Below are 19,808 nucleotides of genomic sequence, written 5' to 3'. Positions count from 1 at the left end.
TGCTTTCCTAGGCCACAAGCAGCGAGCTGGAAGGGAAGTGGAGCAGCCAGGACACAAACTGGCACTCATGTGGGATCCTGGCATGTACAAGGCAAGGACTTTAGCCACTATGCTACCATGCTGGGCACTATTTTCCTATTTAAAGATGCCCCATTTCCTTCTGTCATTGCTCTTGCTCACAAAATAGAACAAAATCTAAGGTATTCAGAAATAACACACCAAAAAAAAAAAAAAAATCCACACATGTACATCTTAAAAATCCATTTCTTTTCACTACCATGCAACTTCTGGAACACCAGTAATATCTAACTTTAAATATCTACTTCATGTAAAAGAAGATAGATTTAAGAAATGTACAAGTTCTGACTACTGAGACACTAACCATCCCACCTGAGGAAATATAAGCCAGCAAAGAGTTTTTACATGTGTCCATTTATTGATTGCTGGGAATATAGTCTATTGAGAATACATGCATGCGTCTGGGGAACCAGGGTGGGGCAGGGGGCATTTGAAGCAGGGTCACCCCAAAAGGCTGCTGCGGTTACTAAGGTAGTACTGAGCACACCTGAGACTCGGCGGGGACGACTCAGTCAGCCACAGAGCGCTGTGAGGCAGACTCGATGCCAAGTCCTTGGGAACTGACTCCGTCCTAACTAGTCGGGAACCGCAGGACGGGATTCAGCTGGCCGCCTGGGTTACAGGGAGGCCGGGAGTCGGCCGAATGCACACCTTCCCCATGCTGTTGTTCTTACCTCACATTCTTTCAGCAGTTCCATTTTTTACAATTTCTTCCGTATCAATTTAGAGGCCTTAGGATTATAAGCAGCTATGTAACAGCTATCTTGATTTGATTCCACCTCTACTGCTCAGCTACACCTGTTCTAATGTTGGAGCTTTATGCCGCATCACTAATTTTCTCACAGGATGTTTGCTGTAACTCACTGATACTATCAAATAATATTCCAGTTACCGTTAAGAGGACAGAAGCATTAAGTTACTGGAATGTCTTAAATCATAATTAAAAACTGTTTTAATTGTATATCTGCTACACATTCATTAACACAATTATAACCTGTAACTGAATAAAATGTTGAAACATATCAAATAAAGTAGTTACAGGCCACATGTTTCTCCCAAATTTTGCAATGAATATTTTCTTAAAATTATATCAATGTTGCTCAAGTTCAAGTAATACACACTACTTTTTATATTGTAGGAGAAATAAAACACAAAAAGACAAATAGGTAATGCAACAAAAGAGGGATGATTTGGCTTTTTTCAAGAGGCAGTCTCTCCCTTCCATGGATGGTTTCCTTCCCTTTGTGATTCAGGAGGACCAGCTATGGCCTGCAGCGCTGGACAAACCGAGGGTATAAGCACACATCTCGGATGTGGTACCGATTCAGAATCCAGGTTAAGAACCGCTCCAAGCCCAAGCCGTAGCCTCCATGAGGACATGTGCCGTATTTTCTCTGTTAAAACAAAAGCAAGGAGGAATAAAGGCCTAGCATAAAATTTCATTTAACTTAAACTATCCTGCCATGAAAGGAGTGCTAACTCATTATGGCTAAGAATTACACTTCTAACTCTGTGGGGCTCCAAGAACCAACTACCTGTTTTTCAGAGACAAATGAAACATAATGCCAGGCACTGGTATGCTTCAGTGACTTTCCTAAAAACCTGGGAGCCATAAGCCACTTCAGCAGTTGAGGTTTTCAAGTGAATTGAACTCATCCCTCAGCCAAAACAAAGCTGGGCAGAACCACATGCCGCAACCCCAAGCAGGAAACGGAATACGGTCCAACCACCAAGGACCGCCTCCAATTCCCTCCTTTACGAAAGCTCGATCTACAGACAAGTATTTCAATAAAGAAAATTTGGGAAATGTTTAAAACAATTGCTTACCTGATCTGTGTACCAGTAATAGGGAGCGGGGTCAATCCCTTCCCTCTTATAACCTGCCAGCATTTCTTCACTATCCCAGATACGCATCGAGCCTCCCACAATCTCACCGACATTGGGCATCAACACGTCCACCTTAAATACAAGCCAAAATGAAGACACACAGTTACTACCAGGTGACAGACACGGCACCCTCTACACAGGAAATGGAGAACACAATAAGCTCCCACAGCAAAACACTACCCCAAATTTCAACACTCTCCAAATCTTCTCACTGAACAAGGCACACCAACCCTTATCAGGGGATGAGAAACCCCACTTCTTTACACTCCGTCAGTCTACACTTAATAGTAAACATTACTTTGCAAAGAGCCACAGCCCTTTAAAAAAGTAAAATTACTACTATTCTATCAGAACTGACAGATTCCGTGAGGCGGGGGTCCTCTGGACATCGCTGCATGTAGAAGGACTTGATCTCCACGGGAAATCGACACAGCAAGATTGGCTCATTAATGGTGTCTGTCATCAGTCTCTCAGGAGCTTCTGGGATATCCTGGGGTCAAATGAGACTTCATTAACATGTACAGCTCGAAATGCAACAGGACAGAAGTAGCTCATTCACCACACACCAATATACCCCTATCCATAACCTACATGCATTTGTGTAAGGAACCATTCCTTTAAAAAAAAAAAAAAGGTCGCTGTATTTAAAAAACAAACATGGCTGTATAATTAACTGTTCAAAAATCTTCCCTTCTACAGAACAGTTCAAGCTGTTTAAGCAAGGAAAAGAGAAAACCCCAGTTCACCTCAGCTGTGACAAAATCCCATGTAGTCATTGTCCAGTGGCCCAAAGTGAATGTGGGCCATTTAGTTCATTAAGCAGGTTACTGGGGAACACTCTAGAACATCACTAGCATACATATGGTGTGTTATTAATCACACTAATCTTTAGACTCTCGCTACCTGCACTTCTTCTCTGCTGTAATAATTCAATTATGCCTTCACTGCTAGTAAGACACAGTTGTAAAACCAATCACCCATGTCATACTCAGAAGCATGCCCAAACTGGAGCAGTTACCAACTGCAAGCTGGATAATAATAAATCAAGTTAATCAGGTTCTTTCCCAAAGCAGCTTTCAGTAAACCACACATAAGCTCAAGTTAAAATTGAACTCTTGTCCTGGTAAAACTGATGGTGAGAACCAGCCAAAACTCAGTGACTGGTGTAATGTATGGACTGATACGAAGCTGAGCTATTTTCTGGTGTGGCTGCCTTCTAGCCCTGGCCCCTGGGACTTGGGCCCTCCGAGATGCAGACAGGAAGTAGCAGTAAGTGGGAGAGGGATGGACTCGGCTTGTACTCTGATCGCTTGAGACACCAGGGCTGTGCCTGAGCTTTAAAAGAAGTCTTACGGCACACCCTGTGAGGGCCGAACAGCAGTGACAGGCTCTGGGAGGACCACAAAGAACAGGCAATGCCGACACAGGCCCATCAGACATTTGACTCATTAAGTCCCTACAATGTTGCCAAATACTAAAAGCTGACTGGCAAGGCACAGATAAGGAGCCAGGGAGCTGCGTCTTGGCCCTTTGGTCAAGGCACAATTGGTCATGGCATGGGTGGGAGCCGGAGGCCAGAGGGAACAGGGCATTCCGACTCTACAGTTCCTGCTCTTTCCACTCAGTCACACTACTCTTGCAAAACACTTGCTCAAAGTACTCATTTTCAAGACAAAATCCTGTTTCTATACCCAGAGACATTGTGAATGATTTAAGCAGACCTGGTATACTGCTGTTCTCTGTGAATTATGCAGCAGCTACCCACATTTCTTCTATAAAACAATTAGATATGCAAATTTTACATAAGGAATGGTTAGACACATAGGAGAGAGGGCCTTGAACTATGGCACCAATCTCCACCCCAGTGCATGGTGGCAGGTGGATCCCAGGCACAGCCAACAAGCCGACAGCACCTTCATCTAGGCTTCCTCTTGGTTTCGCACTTCACCCGATGCGTATCAGCTCTCAATATCCTCTCCCATGATGGAGTTCTAAATCACCATTTCAAGGTGGAAGGGGGTGGTAGGGAAAGACCTGGTCCTTCACCCAATACAGTTTCCCCATCTTCTCAATCAGCCCTGCGGATGAAAGGATCTTAGCCGTCAGGGCCAACGAAGCATCACAAAAGCAGAACCAGGCAAAGGTGCGAGGGAAAGAAGCCAAACCCACTGATGCCGACGGGGCACGACAGAGGAGCCACTGCTCAGAGGGCCGGGCCACCCTGCCAAGGGATGGTCCTTCCTCCGAGGACCAGCACACAGGCCTGCATTCCTCGTCCACTGGCTGCAAGCAGCCATGCTTTGACACAATGCCACCTCTGAAACAGTGATCAGAAAGGCAAACGTACTTCCCCAAATTCATAGAAAGTTCCATCTTCTTTCTTTATATTGTGTTCTTTCAGCCACACAATAGCATCTGAATAGTTCATCCGCTTGAAAGGCCGTTTGGGGGGCTTAAAATTCTACAACAGAAAGGAAAAGCACAGCATACATAAAGAAACGAAAAACTGACACTCATATTTCCATTGAGAAAAAATGATTTTTCACTAGTAAATACCATTTGTTAGTAAACTAGATGACTGATTACAATCTTAAGCAGAAAACACAGACCTCTTCAAAGGTAAGCTAAAATACTACAAAATTACTGGCAATATAAAATTTTAGTCTTCACAACATATACTTATCAGCTTGATAAGCTATCAAATCTATCAAAAAAAAAAAAGTCGAGGACTAAGATTTCATGGGTTCTTCCAAAAATGAATTATCATGTTTAACTTCCAAAGCATCCCACCTACCGGGTTGAGGTCGTACACTATGCTTGCTGCGGGGGACTTCAAGACTCGGTCCACTACATCACAGACCAAGTCCTCCAGCCGGTTCAGGAGGTCCTCAAAGGTCAGGAAGGGGCACTCGGCTTCCACGTGAGTGTACCTGAGGAACCAGACTCCAGCTCAGTGCTCTGCTCTTAGTTTGTCACAAGTAAAGATCTAAATATTGGAAAACCGTCCAGAAAGGTAACATCTCAACCCTGTTCACCAGTTTCCAGCTCTAACTTTTTTACTCCCCTTTTTCCTTTTTATAGTGTTTCCTCAACATATAAAGCATCAGAACAAAATTTTACAAAACAGGTATGATCTAAGAGACAAAACATACTCTCCCACTATCCTCTTAAATATATCAAATTTTTGTGCAAAGATACCACTTAACAACATAAATATTCTTTATTGGAAAGATGATTAAAATAACAGAAGTAAGACAATTCCATACTCAGCCAGATGCCTTCGCGTTCTGGATTGTTCTGCCCTGTACGACTGTGCAATGCAAAAAACATCTCCCATGGCTGGGATGCAGGTCTCCAGGTACAACTGAGAGGACTGAGTCAAAAATGCCTCTTCTCCAAAATAGTCGAGCTTGAAGAGGGTAGCGCCGCCTTCTACCTGTGTCTGCACTAACGTTGGAGGAGTCACCTGCCCACATGCAAAAGGAAGAGTAAGCAGAAGCTGCTGGGACTGCCGCTGTTCAAGTTTCCAAATGGCAAGAAGGGCAGCATTGGCACAAGATGACAACACACACTTACTTCATAGTAACCCCTGTCAAAGAAGTGGTCCCTAAAGCACCTGGTGACCACCGAGCGTGCTTTCAGGATTTTGGACATGTTTTCTCCCCGGATCATCATGTGTCTGTTGTTGAGCTGGACATCGACGTCAGACTCCTCGTTGATCAAGTTATCAGCTCCTCCAGCTGGGGCCAGCCCAACGAGTTCCCAGAAGTCACAGCTCAGCTCGTGACCCCCTGGAGCCTACATTTTTTCAAGTGAGGTGAAGGGAAATATTGGGAGGCAGAAGGAAACAAAAAGTTAACACAACCAAAGACTAAGTCAACATGCTTGGTCAAGAGAAATTTCTAGGAATCTCGTTGCTATTAGTTCTACCTCTCTGAGAACAAAGACACAGCAATTCAATGTCATATCAAAATTTTTACATTTTCTAACCAGAGTAAACACACCCACATATTTTTTAAAACATAAAATCAATTGTTAATCCCACAAATGGAGTTAACTACTAATTGTTTAATAGTTATATTATTTCTAGACAATAACTTAACACAGCTATCTGCATTGAAAAACTTCTTAAATGTAAAGCTTTTTCTAAAGGCTATTTATTTTGGGAGATACACATATTTGGAATAGAAATTCACATTCTCCCATATTAACCTACTAAAAGTGACCTGTTTTAAAAACATTGCATGGAATACATAATTATACACCAAGTAGCATCATGACAATCACTCTCTGAGATACTAATTTTTTACGCTAACTCTTCAAGCAATATTTCAAGTAGATTAGAACTTTAATTTGCTCCCTCTTGTGGCTACATGTTGGATTCCTTTGTTTACTTTCATAGTAAATAGAATCACAGTGGTTACTTGAACAGTTACAATTAGCTCTAACTGCTGTAGGTTAAGTGTCTCCTGGCTAACTACAGGGGCCAGTATTGCCACAGAGTGGGAAAACCATGGCCCACAACATTGGCACCTGTATGGATGCTAGTTTGTGTCCCAGCTGTTCCACTTCCAATCCAGTTTCCTACTATTGTGTAGGGAAGCAGCAGAGGATGGCCCAAGTGTGTGGGTCCCAGCCATCCAAGTAGGAGAGTCGTGCATCCAACTTGGCTCAGTCCTGGCTCTTGTGGTCATTTGAGGGTGAATCAGAAAATGGAAAATTCTCTCATGGTTTCCCCCTTTCAAATAAACCAACTGTAGTTATATTTGGTCATTTTTAAAGGTTTATTCATATATTTGACAAGAATGACAGAGGGCTCTCATTTCCTCTCCACATGGCCACAATGTCTGGAAATGGCCAAGGCCAAAACCAGGAGCTTCACCAGGATCTGCCACGTGGGTGGCAAGGACTTGGGCCATCAAACACGAGGTGGAGGCAGGACTCAGTCACAGGCACTGCAACATGGCATGTTGGTTCCAAGTGGTAGCCTAACTGCGGTACTGCAGGTCCTGTGTCTATGTTTACAAGAAGTTTTCGAACTCCTAGAAAGTTTCAGGTTTAGATCGCTATCTTGGAATTTTTTGGTGGGTGGCATTTATTTCCACTTCACTGACAAGTGATTCAAACACTCATAGCAAAGTAACTACAGTACAGCCCATGAGGATGACCCAGGAATTATGTCAAGGTAGAATTCCCTGAGGTCTTTTTATTTTGAGCGTGCTACCATTTGAATGTCTCTGCCAAAACTCGTGCTGGGATCTGGGTCCTCGTGGGAAGTGTCTAGGTCAGCCGCCCTCATGAAAGGATTCACGCCATCGTCTCAGGAGTGAGTGGGAGCCAGGAGCCCTGTGGATCTGCCTCGCCTGTAACCATGCAGGAGCCAAGACCTCATCAGAGGCAGCTCTTGACGTTAGACTTCAGTCTCTAAAAATAAACTTCTTTTCTTTACACATTATCCAATCTCTGGTGTTCTAGCTACAGAAAAGAAAAAAGATAAGTTGTATCATGTATGTATGTCCCTAGAAATGTTAAAAAGCTTAAAAAAATTTAACAAACGGTACACATTTGTATACTTATATGCGAAACACCAGAAGTACACAGACAGTGGAAAATCAGCCAAGAAAGAAATGCCCGTTCATTCATCAGGAAGGAAGTCAGTCCCTCACCTGCTTGCCTTTTGGGGTCAGATTCAGCATCCCATACACGGCCACACTACTCTCGGTGGACAAGACCACTCCGTTGTAGCACTGACACTATCAAAACAGCAATGTCCAAATTCAGTTATTCATACTGACATTCAAATATTATTATGGGAGTAAACTAACAGTATTTAAAAAAAATAAATTATCTAGTCAAATACTGAATAAGAATTAAGACTGCCATTGATTCTTACCTTAAGAGCAGTTTCTCTGGGTACCAGAGATTTAGCCACATACACATTTATTTATTTAAAATATGTATAAACGATAGGAGCCCAAGCTGCTTAAAATATATCAACAGTTTAACTTTTTTTACACTGTCTACCAAAATAATACATAGACCCCCTCTCTGGTATGGTTTTCAACTCTCATTAAAGTTATCAGAAAAAAAGTGATGGGGGAACTTGACAAAGAAGGAACAAGGCACCCACCCCACTAATCCTAAAACAAGATAGTCACACATCCCCATATGCAATGCAATCATTAGAGCAGAGTTTTGTGCATGAAATCATGGTTAAAAAAAAAGAAAGAAATCTAACCTGATCTAACCACAGGTTATAAAGAAAAGAACACGTTAAATGATACAAGGATGCAATTAACTAAATCCAGAATGTGGGAAGTCCCACAATACAAATGGCCAGATTTTTTTTTAAATAAATGAATAGCAAGTGGGTGGGAAGACGGGAGAGAAGGAATGGGAGGAGGCAATGTGAAAGACTAAAATAAACTTCAAAGTGTTGCCAACTAACGTAGCAGGTGGCTTTTACTTTGATCCTCATTCAAACCCACCAGCCAAGTAACAGGCCATGGAGAATCTACTAGATGACACTCAGGTGTTGAGCTGATTCAGGGATGGGAGTGATAAAAGCAGATGTGCACATGCAAGTATATTTTAACAAAATAGGAGTAAGCAGAAGAGAAAAATAAGCCAAGATTAATAACCTGTATGTCAGTAATTCCTGAAGCCCAGTGATGGCCACATGACCATTCTTTTGCCACACTCTATTTTCATGTGTTGGAAAATTTCCACAATGTATGTTTTTCCCCTAGCTTTATTATGCTATAATTCAAATATTAGTGAAATAAATCTAATTTTCCTCCATAAATGAAATATTTACCAACTCATCCGACAAGACACACTGAAGATAACCTGTACCATCCCGTAACACCAGGAACATTAAATTCTTTCCTAAGAAAAACAGGAAACAGAAATTTAGTCAGACACTTACAGAGTCCTTCTCACAGTTTAACTGTATACAGGGAAAGCCCCAAGGTGAAAATTAAATGTTCAAACCTCCCATTTGGCCCTCTCTCTACAAAGCACCCTTCATGTGACTACTCAGAATTCGAAAAGCATTTTCTTCATTGCTCTTTCAGATCATTTAGAGTCCCAATCATGCACACGATCAGGGGAAGGCAAGACAGGAAGCAACAGGAGTTAAGATGCTATATCTAATCCACTTCAAATTCACTGACAAGTCCAGTACAGCGCCAGGACACAGCAGCAAATACAGCAAGGATGTTGAACGCAGTCTTTTTCCTGTTTACACATTGACTTAAATGAAAGATTTCATAATCATTTACAAGAAACACACATGTAATACAATTAGAGAAGGAGAAAGCAAAATGTCAGACCAAGACAGAAGCAGAATGCACACACACAAAGAGGTACAACTACATCCAAGGGGCCAATGTTGTCGCACAACAGGTTACTTGCAACACCAGCATTCCTTATCAGAGTGCCATGCGAACCCTGGCCCCTCCACTCCAGCTCCCTGCTAACATGCTTAAGATGGCAGAGGAAGATGGCCCAAGTGCTTGGGCCCCTGCCACTCAGACAGCAGTTGTGGCTGCAGTTCCAGGCTCACAGCTTTAGCCTTGGCCAACCCCAGAGGTTGTGACCATTTGGGGAGTGAAGCATTCAGCAGGTGAAAGATCTCGCTCTGTCTCCCTGTCTTCCAAATAAATGAATCTTTACTAAACAAATTGAAGAAGCCAAACTGTGGTCAAATTCCAGACCTGAATCTGAACTTTATATAATACAATCTGTTTTATTAAATAATTAAATGTGGTACTGGATAGGTCTTGATCACTGTAGCTGTTAACAGTTAAAAACAGTATTCAAATAATTATTCAACTCAACAATTCTGTTAAATAAGACCATATTTAGTATATAAATCACTATATCCTTTAAAAAGCCAGCATACCAAAATCATATTTACTCTTAAGCAATTTTAAAAGTGTTCTTCTTCAGCTAAGACCAAGGGTATTTCAAATTGAGAAAAGAAAAGCTATACCATTCACCTTGCCTCCGCAGCCTATGGACCCAACCAAACACCTTTACTCTTTGGCCTCTGTATCCTTCTAAAGCATGAATCTTCACCTGTCAAATTAAAACAAGTAATATTTGACCAATTATTTATGTCATCTGTCATATACCAACATGTTCACAGATAATAAACAGACAGAAATAAAGTGTTAAAAATTATAAATAATGCAAAATTAAAGGCCATCACTCTACCATGGGTAAAAACCACAAATTGTATCATACTGGAGTGGTTTAAAAAAAAAATCCATTGCACTCTAGATGTACTGACCCCTGCGATTTCCCCAAATGTGGGAAATTCAACTGCATAATTTGTGGTAATGGGGGACTGCATTCCCCTTCCCCTGAATCAAAAAACAAAACAAAACAAAAACAAAAACAAAAAACGAAGTCTTTAAGTCAATGCTTCTTTGTGCAAAATCAGCAATGAGAAGCAATAAATCGGTGTCACAAGTGGAGCACCTGCTTTCTGAAGTAACAATCCCAGTCCACGCTGACCTGTGGCCCCTCACCACCCCAGGATATGAAAAGGAACCAAGGCCAACACTTTCTATGGGGCACTAAAAACCCCAATCCCGTCACTAGGAAAATGGGAAAAGTATAATGACTCATCAGATGAAATGCACTGATAGCTCAGCAATCTGTCTGGGTTCCAGAAAGAACAGAAGGAAGACGAGTGAAGCCAAACTCGTACAATTCTAAGTGCTTTCTGTAACGGTAAGGAATGGGTCCTAGAGAGGACAACATCCCCTGAGCATCCCACAGCACAGCCAGACCTGCCCACAAGGCCAGTCAAGGTTTACTCCTGCCCCCCACCCCCAAGGACGGTAAAGGCAGACACGGTAAAACCCGTGCCCTTACACCCAGGAAAAAAGAGCTCATGCAGCCACGCCCAGAATATGAGAATTGATTGACACACGTACACATTTTGGCTCTGGAAGACTTGGATCATTTTTAATGATAATCTTCTTTGCCTCTTCTAGGTTCTTTTCTCTTCTCAAGTTATCTTCCGCCTGATATTCAGGATAAAGGAATTCATTAGCATGGCTCCCAGTGCTCTACCTTCCAAAGTGTCCACAGTGGCAAACTCACAGCTCACCTCTTTCTTTTCCCGGGATTCGTTCTTCATTTGTTCCCTATGCCACATTTTTCTAATGTTCTTCATCTGTGACTTAGAAATAACATCCCACCTCTAGAGAGAAACAGAGACATTTTTTCAAGATTTCTGATTTGATGAAAATTTGCCAACAAAATAAAACTCAGTAAAAATTTCTGGTTCACCCTACCTCATTTTCCTTTTGTGAATCCACATAAATGGTAGGAAACGGTTCCTTCCCTACTGTCAGCAAGGCCTTGAGTAAGAGAACGAAAGAGAAAAAAATTCAACTTTACACAATACTTAAAAATGAAAAATCAATGAGAGGGCAGCTTTTACACTCTAGAATGCATTCAAGAGCCAAGAAGAAGAACACACAGAGGTCCCAACAGCCAAAGCCAATGTGTGAAGAATGGCTGAAACCACCAAGGAATGCTTCGCTCTGTCAGGCGTGGGTGGGAAACCTTGGCCACTGGGATATTTACAACACACAAAATTATCAACTTAAAAATTAGCCTGCTACAGAATTAGTAAATTCTTAGTCCAGTCTGCAGTTTGCCTGGATAGGAACAGACCAAATGATTTCCCAAGGCTGTAGACAGGCTGTGGGCCGGGTGCTCTGTAGCATGGCTGGAAGCCTTCAGATGTTTTCACAAATAATTCCAGCAAGTTCCATCACGCAGCCCCCAGCACAGACACAATGACAACTGAGGAGACAGCCGCCAGCAAATGGAGACTGACTGTAGATGACAAGTAAAGCCAAGGAGGCAGCGAAGATACTGTTGATTCTTTCAACAGCATAATAGTCAAATACATCAAAATTCTGACAAGCACAGGATCTCTTTTCACCAATTCTGGGACAATCAGGCAGTGATATTTATCCACCACTTCATAACCTACAGCCCATGTTCCTTTTTCAATAGTTGAAGTACATAAAAGGTGAATACTGTGTTAACTGCCACAAGTACTCTTGCAAAATTTTCCCCAAATTCCTAAGTCAAAAAAGAAATGCAATGAATTATTATTCTTGCCCCAGGATCTGAAGCTTGCAAAAACTGACCTTTCCTAAAGCAACATTTAGTCACAACTTTATGGTTAATAGAGAAGGCAGGCGGGAGGCTCACCTGAGAACATCTGAGAGTTGGTAGTCCACGATTTGACAACACAGGTATACACTCACGTACTGCCTGCCAGTGCTTTGGTCAACATGGCACAATGTACATTATTACACTGCCCAGGGACTTGTAACTCTCTGTTTTTAAGGACACTGCGAAGTTCCCACAATGACAAAATCGCAAGTGACACAGTTCTAAAATCACAACCTTGTTGCTAAGTGATGCGTGGCTGTACTTGTATTCCATTCAAACCATTTAGTTTGGGACAGCCTGTTCTTATCCCTCCTGACACTGCTGGAGCTGGAAGGACCAAACAGCCTTTGCCCAGAGCTGGTGCCCAACCAACTGAGAAACAAGTCTTCCTTCTAAGAATTAAAAAGCAACGCCCACGTAGGACACACATAAGCATGACTCCAAAGAGTGAGTATGTCCAGCTTAGGAGAATTGACATAACAAGGACCCCAGCATTCCAATTAAACAGGGAAGCCCATGACTGCTTAAGGAGGGCTGGACCTCACCCTAATCTGAGGCAACAAGCCACCTGACACTCCTGGAGTGAGCTCAGGCTCTCCAGCAAACCCTCTGCAACTGCACCTGGCTTCCCACATCAGTTAGGGGAACATGCTAACCTCGTGGGAGAATCTAAGGTCCTGACAAATCACAGCAGATTTATAAGCTGATTCCAGTGGCAAGCTCCAGTGTCACCAGCCTGCCCAGCTCACAGCTGCGTCAGGGAGAGCCCATAGCAGTCACACCCCCCAAGCTTCCCCACTCTGCACCACACTGTGGCCCGCCATCAAGTCACCAGGAGGCCTGCTACGAGTCACCTGGCCACTGCTCAGCATCACTGAAAAGGTGCTCTGCAATCTTACCAGACCTGGGAACCTGATGTAAAGAAGACACCTTGTTCACATGTTCAAATAAGCAGACAAGCCTTAAGGCTATTCCCTTTCCTGGAAATTCTCTTCCCAAGCTTAGCTGACCAGCCCAACAGTAACAGAGGCAAGCCCACGGACTTGCGCTGGCTCTGTTTGCTCCACAAGCTCCTACCTTGAGGCCTGTTTTGAACGGCTTCTCCTTGCTTCCATCTCCTGTGGTGTCGCTCCCCTCTCGGTCCGAGACATACAGCTCTGCTGTTCTCGCGGAAAAAGAGTAAGTCACTTGTCTGGTCAATAACTGTGGGCCATCTAACATCCGACCACCTGACCCGGTTAGTCCCTTTGTAAACTGAACAAGCACTGACTTGTGAAAATGCCCACAGATCAAACCTGACACCGCAAGGATCTTCCCACTCCCCAGGCTTTGAAAACGAAGTTTATTATTTTTTTTTTTCTTAAAATTTGTGCTACTGCTTCTATCTACTTGTACACCCAACAATAAAACGAGGGTTCTGAAGTTGGCCAAACTCGGTTGGAATATTGGATGTTGTACTTAAAGAGCCAAGTGGGGGGCGGGGTATCTCCCCATCTATAAAGTAAGGAAAGCCACTCCCATCTGAAAACTGAAACAAATACACCAACGCAGGCAGGTGCACAGACGGCATATTTAAATATAAATACATATTCGCCTCTGGTCAGTGGATACGCTCTGACCAGCTCCAAAGCGGACACGACACTTTCTCATTCTATGGGTGCTCAGGGCCTAGGACGGCCGGCCCGGGACCCCGAACCCCTGCCCCCGGAGAGGCCTGGCCGCTGGCTCCGTCCCTCCGTCTCCCCGCCGAGGTCCAGCACGTCCTCATCCCAGGCGCGCCCACTTTGCTGGCACCGTACACAGAGCCTCACTCACCTAGCACCATCCCTGCGGTCGCCCTGGCCACCTCCAAGGACATCACCCCCAACACCACGGCCTCCCGGTCACCCCAACGTGCTCCGCAGCAGGCTCCCAGCACTGAGGCGTTGCATCAGACAGCGCTGTGCCGAGGTCGCACCCGTGACTCAGCCGAGCGTCGCGGCTCCATTGGTTACTAGAGCAGGGCGAGTGGCGCTGAGGACGCCATGTTTAGTTAGGGCAGAGGCAGCTTCCGGTCAAGGACCAGAAGTCCTGCCTCGCTCCCAATGCTGGCCAGCTCTGAGACAGCTTCGTTTCCGTAGCTCTTGTGTTCCGAAGTGGGCGCAAGGGCTCAGCATCTCTTTCGGTATCAAGTTTTCCGTGAGAATCCAGTTCTGTTTCCAACTGTAAGGTGCGCCCGAGTCCCGTAGAGACCAGCCCAAGGATTTTTTCTTAAATACCAGGTGGCTGAAACACTATTTAAATCAATGCCAGCAGCAAACGTATTGAGACACCCCCCCCGACACACACACACACACTTCCAATGAGCGGGGGATAAAAGATGGTGGAGAAACTTTTTCTACTTTTAGAGACCGCTGCTGGGAAGGCCATAGCAATATAATGAGCAGGACTAGGGCTTTGGGAGCAAACACGATTGTGAATTCTGGGTCTGCCTTGTTACTGTGTTCCTTGGGATACCTTGACTAACTCTGAGCTTCAGTTTCCGTAACAGGTACCAAACACAAGGGCGTCTCTCCCCCCCCCCCCCCATGAGGGAATCCCAGAGTTTGTCATTAGGGCAAAGGATAATATCTTTGTTAATGAAAGAAAGTCTGAAAATAGCTCCCTCCCTACATTCAGGGCCCATCCACAGTATGAACCCCTTTGTACATACAGAACGCTTCTCTGGGTTTCGTAGGCATTTTCGACTTCTGTTTGCTTGTGAGCTCTCTATTGCTGAAAATCAACTACCCACACCTGAGCAGCTTGGAACAATCAGGGATTTGGTCCATGAATCATGCTACGGGTGGGTATGGCATTCAGTTCAGGGCCTGGCTGGGTGAATATCTACTCCCAACCTCTACTGGTGGCCGTTTGCCTGCTGGGCTCCGCATCAACAGCTCCTGCCATCAGTCAGTCACAGCAAATGATGGGAGAAGACAAGCCCTTATTGGTTACCGATGGTGTAATGTACTACCCCACACTTCCAACACCATGGTGGTCTCCTGTTCTCCGCGTGGCTTCGAGTCTGCAAGGGCTGCCATCCAGAGGTGTCACCTGGGACTAATTCACCCTGATTGAGGCTCCCGAAGCTCGTGGCCAGGCAGTTCTTTCACGCTCACTCGAGCACCTACGGCAGGAAAGCCCCTCACCCTACTGCATGGGTTCTCTGCGTACAGCAGCTGGCTTCCTCAGAGCGAGAGCAGAAGACAAAAAAAGGTAAAAGCCACACACTTCCTTGTCCTGCCTCAGAGGTGGTGCGCTCCTGGATTCAGTAGAATTGGGCCTCTTGGTCCTGCCTATATTCAAAAAGAGGTAGCGGCCAAGGCTGTGGGTACTTCAAGGGCGAGTTCTGGGGCCCTCTTAGGAAGCTGCCTGCAACAGGCTACCGAAATGGAAGCTGTGGTGCCTTTTATAACCTGATTTGTTAAGTGACATTTCATAATGGCTGTCATGCTCTGGTCATACAGACCAACCCTGGTGCACGTGAGAGGAGACAGTCCAGGAAATGAATCCCAGGAGGTGGAGCTCAGTGGGCCCTGAGAAAGCGGGTGCCTACTGCAGCCCGTTGGGCAGACTTCCCTTCGTTCTGCTCTGAGCCCAGGGGCTGCCTTAGGGGGACTGCCTCAGTGGGCTCCCTTGTTGCATGCTGCCAATAGGGAACGCCTTAAGGGACATGCCCTTACCCAAAGGCCACAGTTCCTCCCAGACAATGTCAAGAGACCTTTCATGAGTCTGGTTTTATCTGATGCTTCACACTGGACGTGCACAGCAACACTCAGCTGTGAAGTATAAAAGGGCATCCATATGACTATGCCCAAGCAAGAAGCTATGCAAGAAGGAGAGGTAGGTTACTGCCGCCTCTTCAGTCCATACCAGTAGGCTCAACTGACTTCTGTAAGTGCGGTTAGTAGAGAATGATAACACTGGGCTCAGATCTGACAACTGCCCAGTGTGGATAGCTGCTATGTTCCTATCTCGCTGGTGGCTCTGAAAAGATATTGGCAAAGGGACATCAACTTGAGCAATCATGCTGAGAAGTATGATTGAGTTTTTTGTTTCTCATATAAATAGTATTGTTAAAACTGTGGGTCAGCATAGACTTGGCATGGGCACCTGTGTGGGGCCCAGTGGACCAAGCCAATGTGGAGCTTAGTCACATTGCTGAGCTTGAGCTGTTTGCTTTGGCTGTAGGCAATGAACTAAACTATGAAAGTGCTCAGTTACTTAGCTGCAACCAGCTGAGCTGGGACTAAGCTATAACCAATGAAGTTGATCTCCATACCTCGCTTTGGCAAATGCTGTCTAACTGTGTTGGGTGGGATTGCTGGAAGCAGCTCTGATGCTGGGCGTTGTGTGAATTGCTTTTGTTTGGTGGTCTTTGCTCAGCTGTCCTGGATAGCACTGATGCTGTCCCTTTGAACAGGCAGAGCTGGATCCCAGGTGAGCTCCACCCTCAGCAGGAGGTAAGGAGACCTGATTAAAAGGAAGATCAGCTGAGCCCCTCAGGCGCACTCTTTCCTTGCTGCACCCAGGAATTGTGGGTAAGCTTTCTTAGGTTCCACATCTTCATGAATTTGCTTTGGGGCTGAAGTTGAGCACCTTCATTTTGGCGTAGACTAGGTACTGTCCAATGTATAAGGTGTCCAAAGTTGAAATGGATTCAGTAGGAGCAGGAACGGCGAGTGAAGGCCCCTCCCCAGCTCTCACGCATTGAGTCTTTAAGATAGACAACCCTCAGGTGCCTTACTGCCTTCAGTGGTACGGTGGACAGCTAGAAGATTCATGGATTCATCCGGGTGAGTTCATGCTGTAAGAACATGTAATCTTGGGGTTTGTGCTATAGGAGGGTTATGATCATTTAGGGATGCTTGTGGTGGCTTCCTGGGCCAGATGTCACCTTGACTGAGTCCGTATTCTAAACCGTCTTCATTTGAAACCAGTCCACTTGCTGTGGGTGAACAATAGGACCCATCTTGTAGTTTGTTTTGAGAGATGGACGAATCTTACCTGGAATTACACTGGTTACACAAGGAAGGTTTAATTTGTAACTGAGTTATGAGTATTTTTGTAATGGTAGAAGATTAAAAGATGTGAATCTATGCAAACTTTCAAAAAAGTTCATGGAACTAGGAATTAAAAGGTAAGTATATTTTGATTTAAAAAAATGTGAAAAATCAAAGTCCATGCATAGTTTTCCACAATATTTGTTTCCATAAGCTTTTGGAGATAAAACCTGTGAGGCCAGGCTGTTTCTTACCCTGGCCACTGCTAATCATCCCAGCCAACACCTGTTAGGGCAGTAATAAGGCTGATTAACCAAGGGTGAGGGCCCCTTGCTGAGCTGAACAAAATGATGAGAGGGCGCAGAAGGTGTGCTCTGGTTTCAAGGGAGATGACGGGACCCCTGAAAGTGGGTGCGGGTCTGCTTTGCTTTCCTACCCTATCCCTGTGATAGGAATTGTTTTTTGGAATGTGGCTTTGGTGGTTCTGTCTTTAAATAAGTGGATGGGAACTTGTTCTTGCATATTGATGTTTTTCCAGGAATTTCAACTTAATGTTCTAAAGCAATTGTTTGGGGTGTTGTTCCCTGGGCTGCTTCAGTGACACATTTTGTTAAATGAGGAATTCAGGTATAACTGTAAACAAAGAGTAAATTTGGTGAGTATAAACAAGGTGATGGTTTGTGGACCAACTTATCATAGTTTCAGGAATTTGTTTTAATGACTTGAAGTTATGTGATTTAAGTAGTAGATTCTTGTGAAATGTCTGAGTCATTTTTAAAGATGTGGAAACTTGCTTGAGGCAACCATTATGTTGTGTATAATGGAGGAAGACGGTTTAATAAAGATGATAGTCTAATAAAAACTGACAATATGATCTTGACTAATGGGAGACATCTGGTTGTTGTGGGCAAAGGCATATTCTAATATTTTTCCAGGTTTTTGTCTCACACTAAGAATTAAAAATTTTGTCAGAAAGGCAGAGTAGGGAGAGATGGAGATCTTCCATTCACTGTTTTTTTTTTTCCCCCCAAAAGGCTGCAACAACCAGGGCATGACCAGGCCCCATGAATCTACTTTTTTATGCAGCTTAGAGAACTCTTTTATTTTATTTATTTGAAAAAAAAAAAAAGTTGCAGAGAGGGAGCTCAGAGATCCTCCATCTCCTGGTTTACTCAGGAGCCTAGAACTTCTCCCCAGTCTCCCACATGAATGCAGTGGGCCCAAGGACTTGGGCCAACTGTTTCGAGTTAACAGATTCTATCCCCAAAATAATTTTGGAGGCAGATTCTTAGGAACACAGGAGTCTTTATTCGCCGGCCAGTGGACTTTCCCATACCACTGTGGCCACTGTCGGGGATTTTTAAACTCACACTGGCATGAAAAACTATCCAATCAATTAAGTTAACATTGACTTGGGCACAAAAGATTATCCAGTCAACTAGGCTCACATTGGCACAGTATGACAAAGAGAAACTGTTAGGAATTCTTGTCTACTCAAGGCTGGGCACTCTTTCCTCCCAGAATCGCTCTCAGATGCATGAGAACACCCCAGTTCTGATCCGGCTAACTGGCTGGTAAAGAAAGTGATAGACACAGGAAACCTGTGCTTTGTTGGTCTGAGCTGTCAGGGGAAATATCGTAGCTGCAAGCTAATCAGAATAAGGGGAAGGCCAACCAACTACAACCCAACTACCAGGCACCGCTAAGAGAAACAGACTAATAATTATACTTCTGTGTCTCTGAAATGTCTCTTGTTCTCCCGAAGGCCTGTGTCAAACAGGATATGACTTGTTGAGGCTCTGCCAGGCAAATAAAAGTAGGGCCTATCCTGAAATGAGATATTTTCTTGAGCTATACACTCTTGTGGCAAGGGTGAAGCTATGGACAAGTCAGAATATTTTAAGGGATCAAGTTTAACTGGACCCATTTTCTATTGCCTGGGTTGCCACACAACTTCCACTGCTTTTTCAGGTATACTAGCAGGGAACTGGATTGGAAATGGAGCCACTGGGTCTTAAACCAGTGCTCATGTGGAATGCCAGTGGCAATTTTACCTGCTATGCCATGATGCTAGAGCCAGGAATGTAATATTGATAGCAAAAAATAACTATGGAAAAAATAGAATTCTTACTCTCTACACTAAAATGTGCAAGAAAATGTTTGGTCCATTTCCAGTACACACTGGAAAATTACTGTTAGCTGACTTGGAGATGTAGCAAAACTCACTAGCAAACAGGATGTTATGAATTAGCAAACTCACAAGAGGAAATTTAAGTACAGAGGAGGAATGAGGAAGATAACTTTGTAACTTAGGCAATGTCCAGGAAGACTGTATATCCCATACTACTCAGGCAGTGGGGAACCAGAGGCGGGACCCACATGCTAGCATGTGTAAAGTGCATGTTGTAACTGCTACTGAAGTGCCTGCTCAGCAAACACCCTATTTAGAAAGTCTCGCTTTGACTGTGCTTCCAGAGTCCTAGTCTATTCTGGCATGGGCAGATGAGCCTATTTCCCACAAAATGACCAGGTTTTCTTGGGGGAATTCATCCACTGCTGCCAGAAAATAGAGGTTTACTAGGTTTTTTGTTGATTTAAGACAACAGTCTT

The 19,808-nt window shown here is 44.2% G+C and overlaps 1 protein-coding gene across 1 annotated transcript; it reads right to left on the bottom strand.

The window, feature by feature from the left end:
• Window positions 1-682: 682 nt before the first annotated feature.
• NARS1 (asparaginyl-tRNA synthetase 1) lies at window positions 683-14,143 on the bottom strand. Its single transcript, XM_004579471.4, has 15 exons — window positions 13,990-14,143; window positions 13,252-13,334; window positions 11,277-11,342; window positions 11,090-11,182; window positions 10,914-11,003; window positions 9,969-10,047; window positions 8,783-8,853; window positions 7,632-7,718; window positions 5,542-5,763; window positions 5,232-5,431; window positions 4,760-4,895; window positions 4,313-4,426; window positions 2,324-2,455; window positions 1,906-2,037; window positions 683-1,472 (listed from the first exon to the last, which is right to left on the bottom strand). Exons 1-15 carry the CDS (start codon window positions 14,030-14,032, stop codon window positions 1,341-1,343), a joined length of 1,680 nt encoding a protein of 559 aa, XP_004579528.2. The 5' UTR covers window positions 14,033-14,143; the 3' UTR covers window positions 683-1,340.
• Between the last annotated feature and the right edge of the window lie 5,665 nt (window positions 14,144-19,808).

The sequence above is a fragment of the Ochotona princeps genome, chromosome 18 (genome assembly GCF_030435755.1).
Source record: "Ochotona princeps isolate mOchPri1 chromosome 18, mOchPri1.hap1, whole genome shotgun sequence".
NCBI classification, from domain to species: domain Eukaryota; kingdom Metazoa; phylum Chordata; class Mammalia; order Lagomorpha; family Ochotonidae; genus Ochotona; species Ochotona princeps.
Note: the sequence above shows the minus strand (reverse complement) of the source record. Positions and strands in the feature narration are given on the sequence as shown.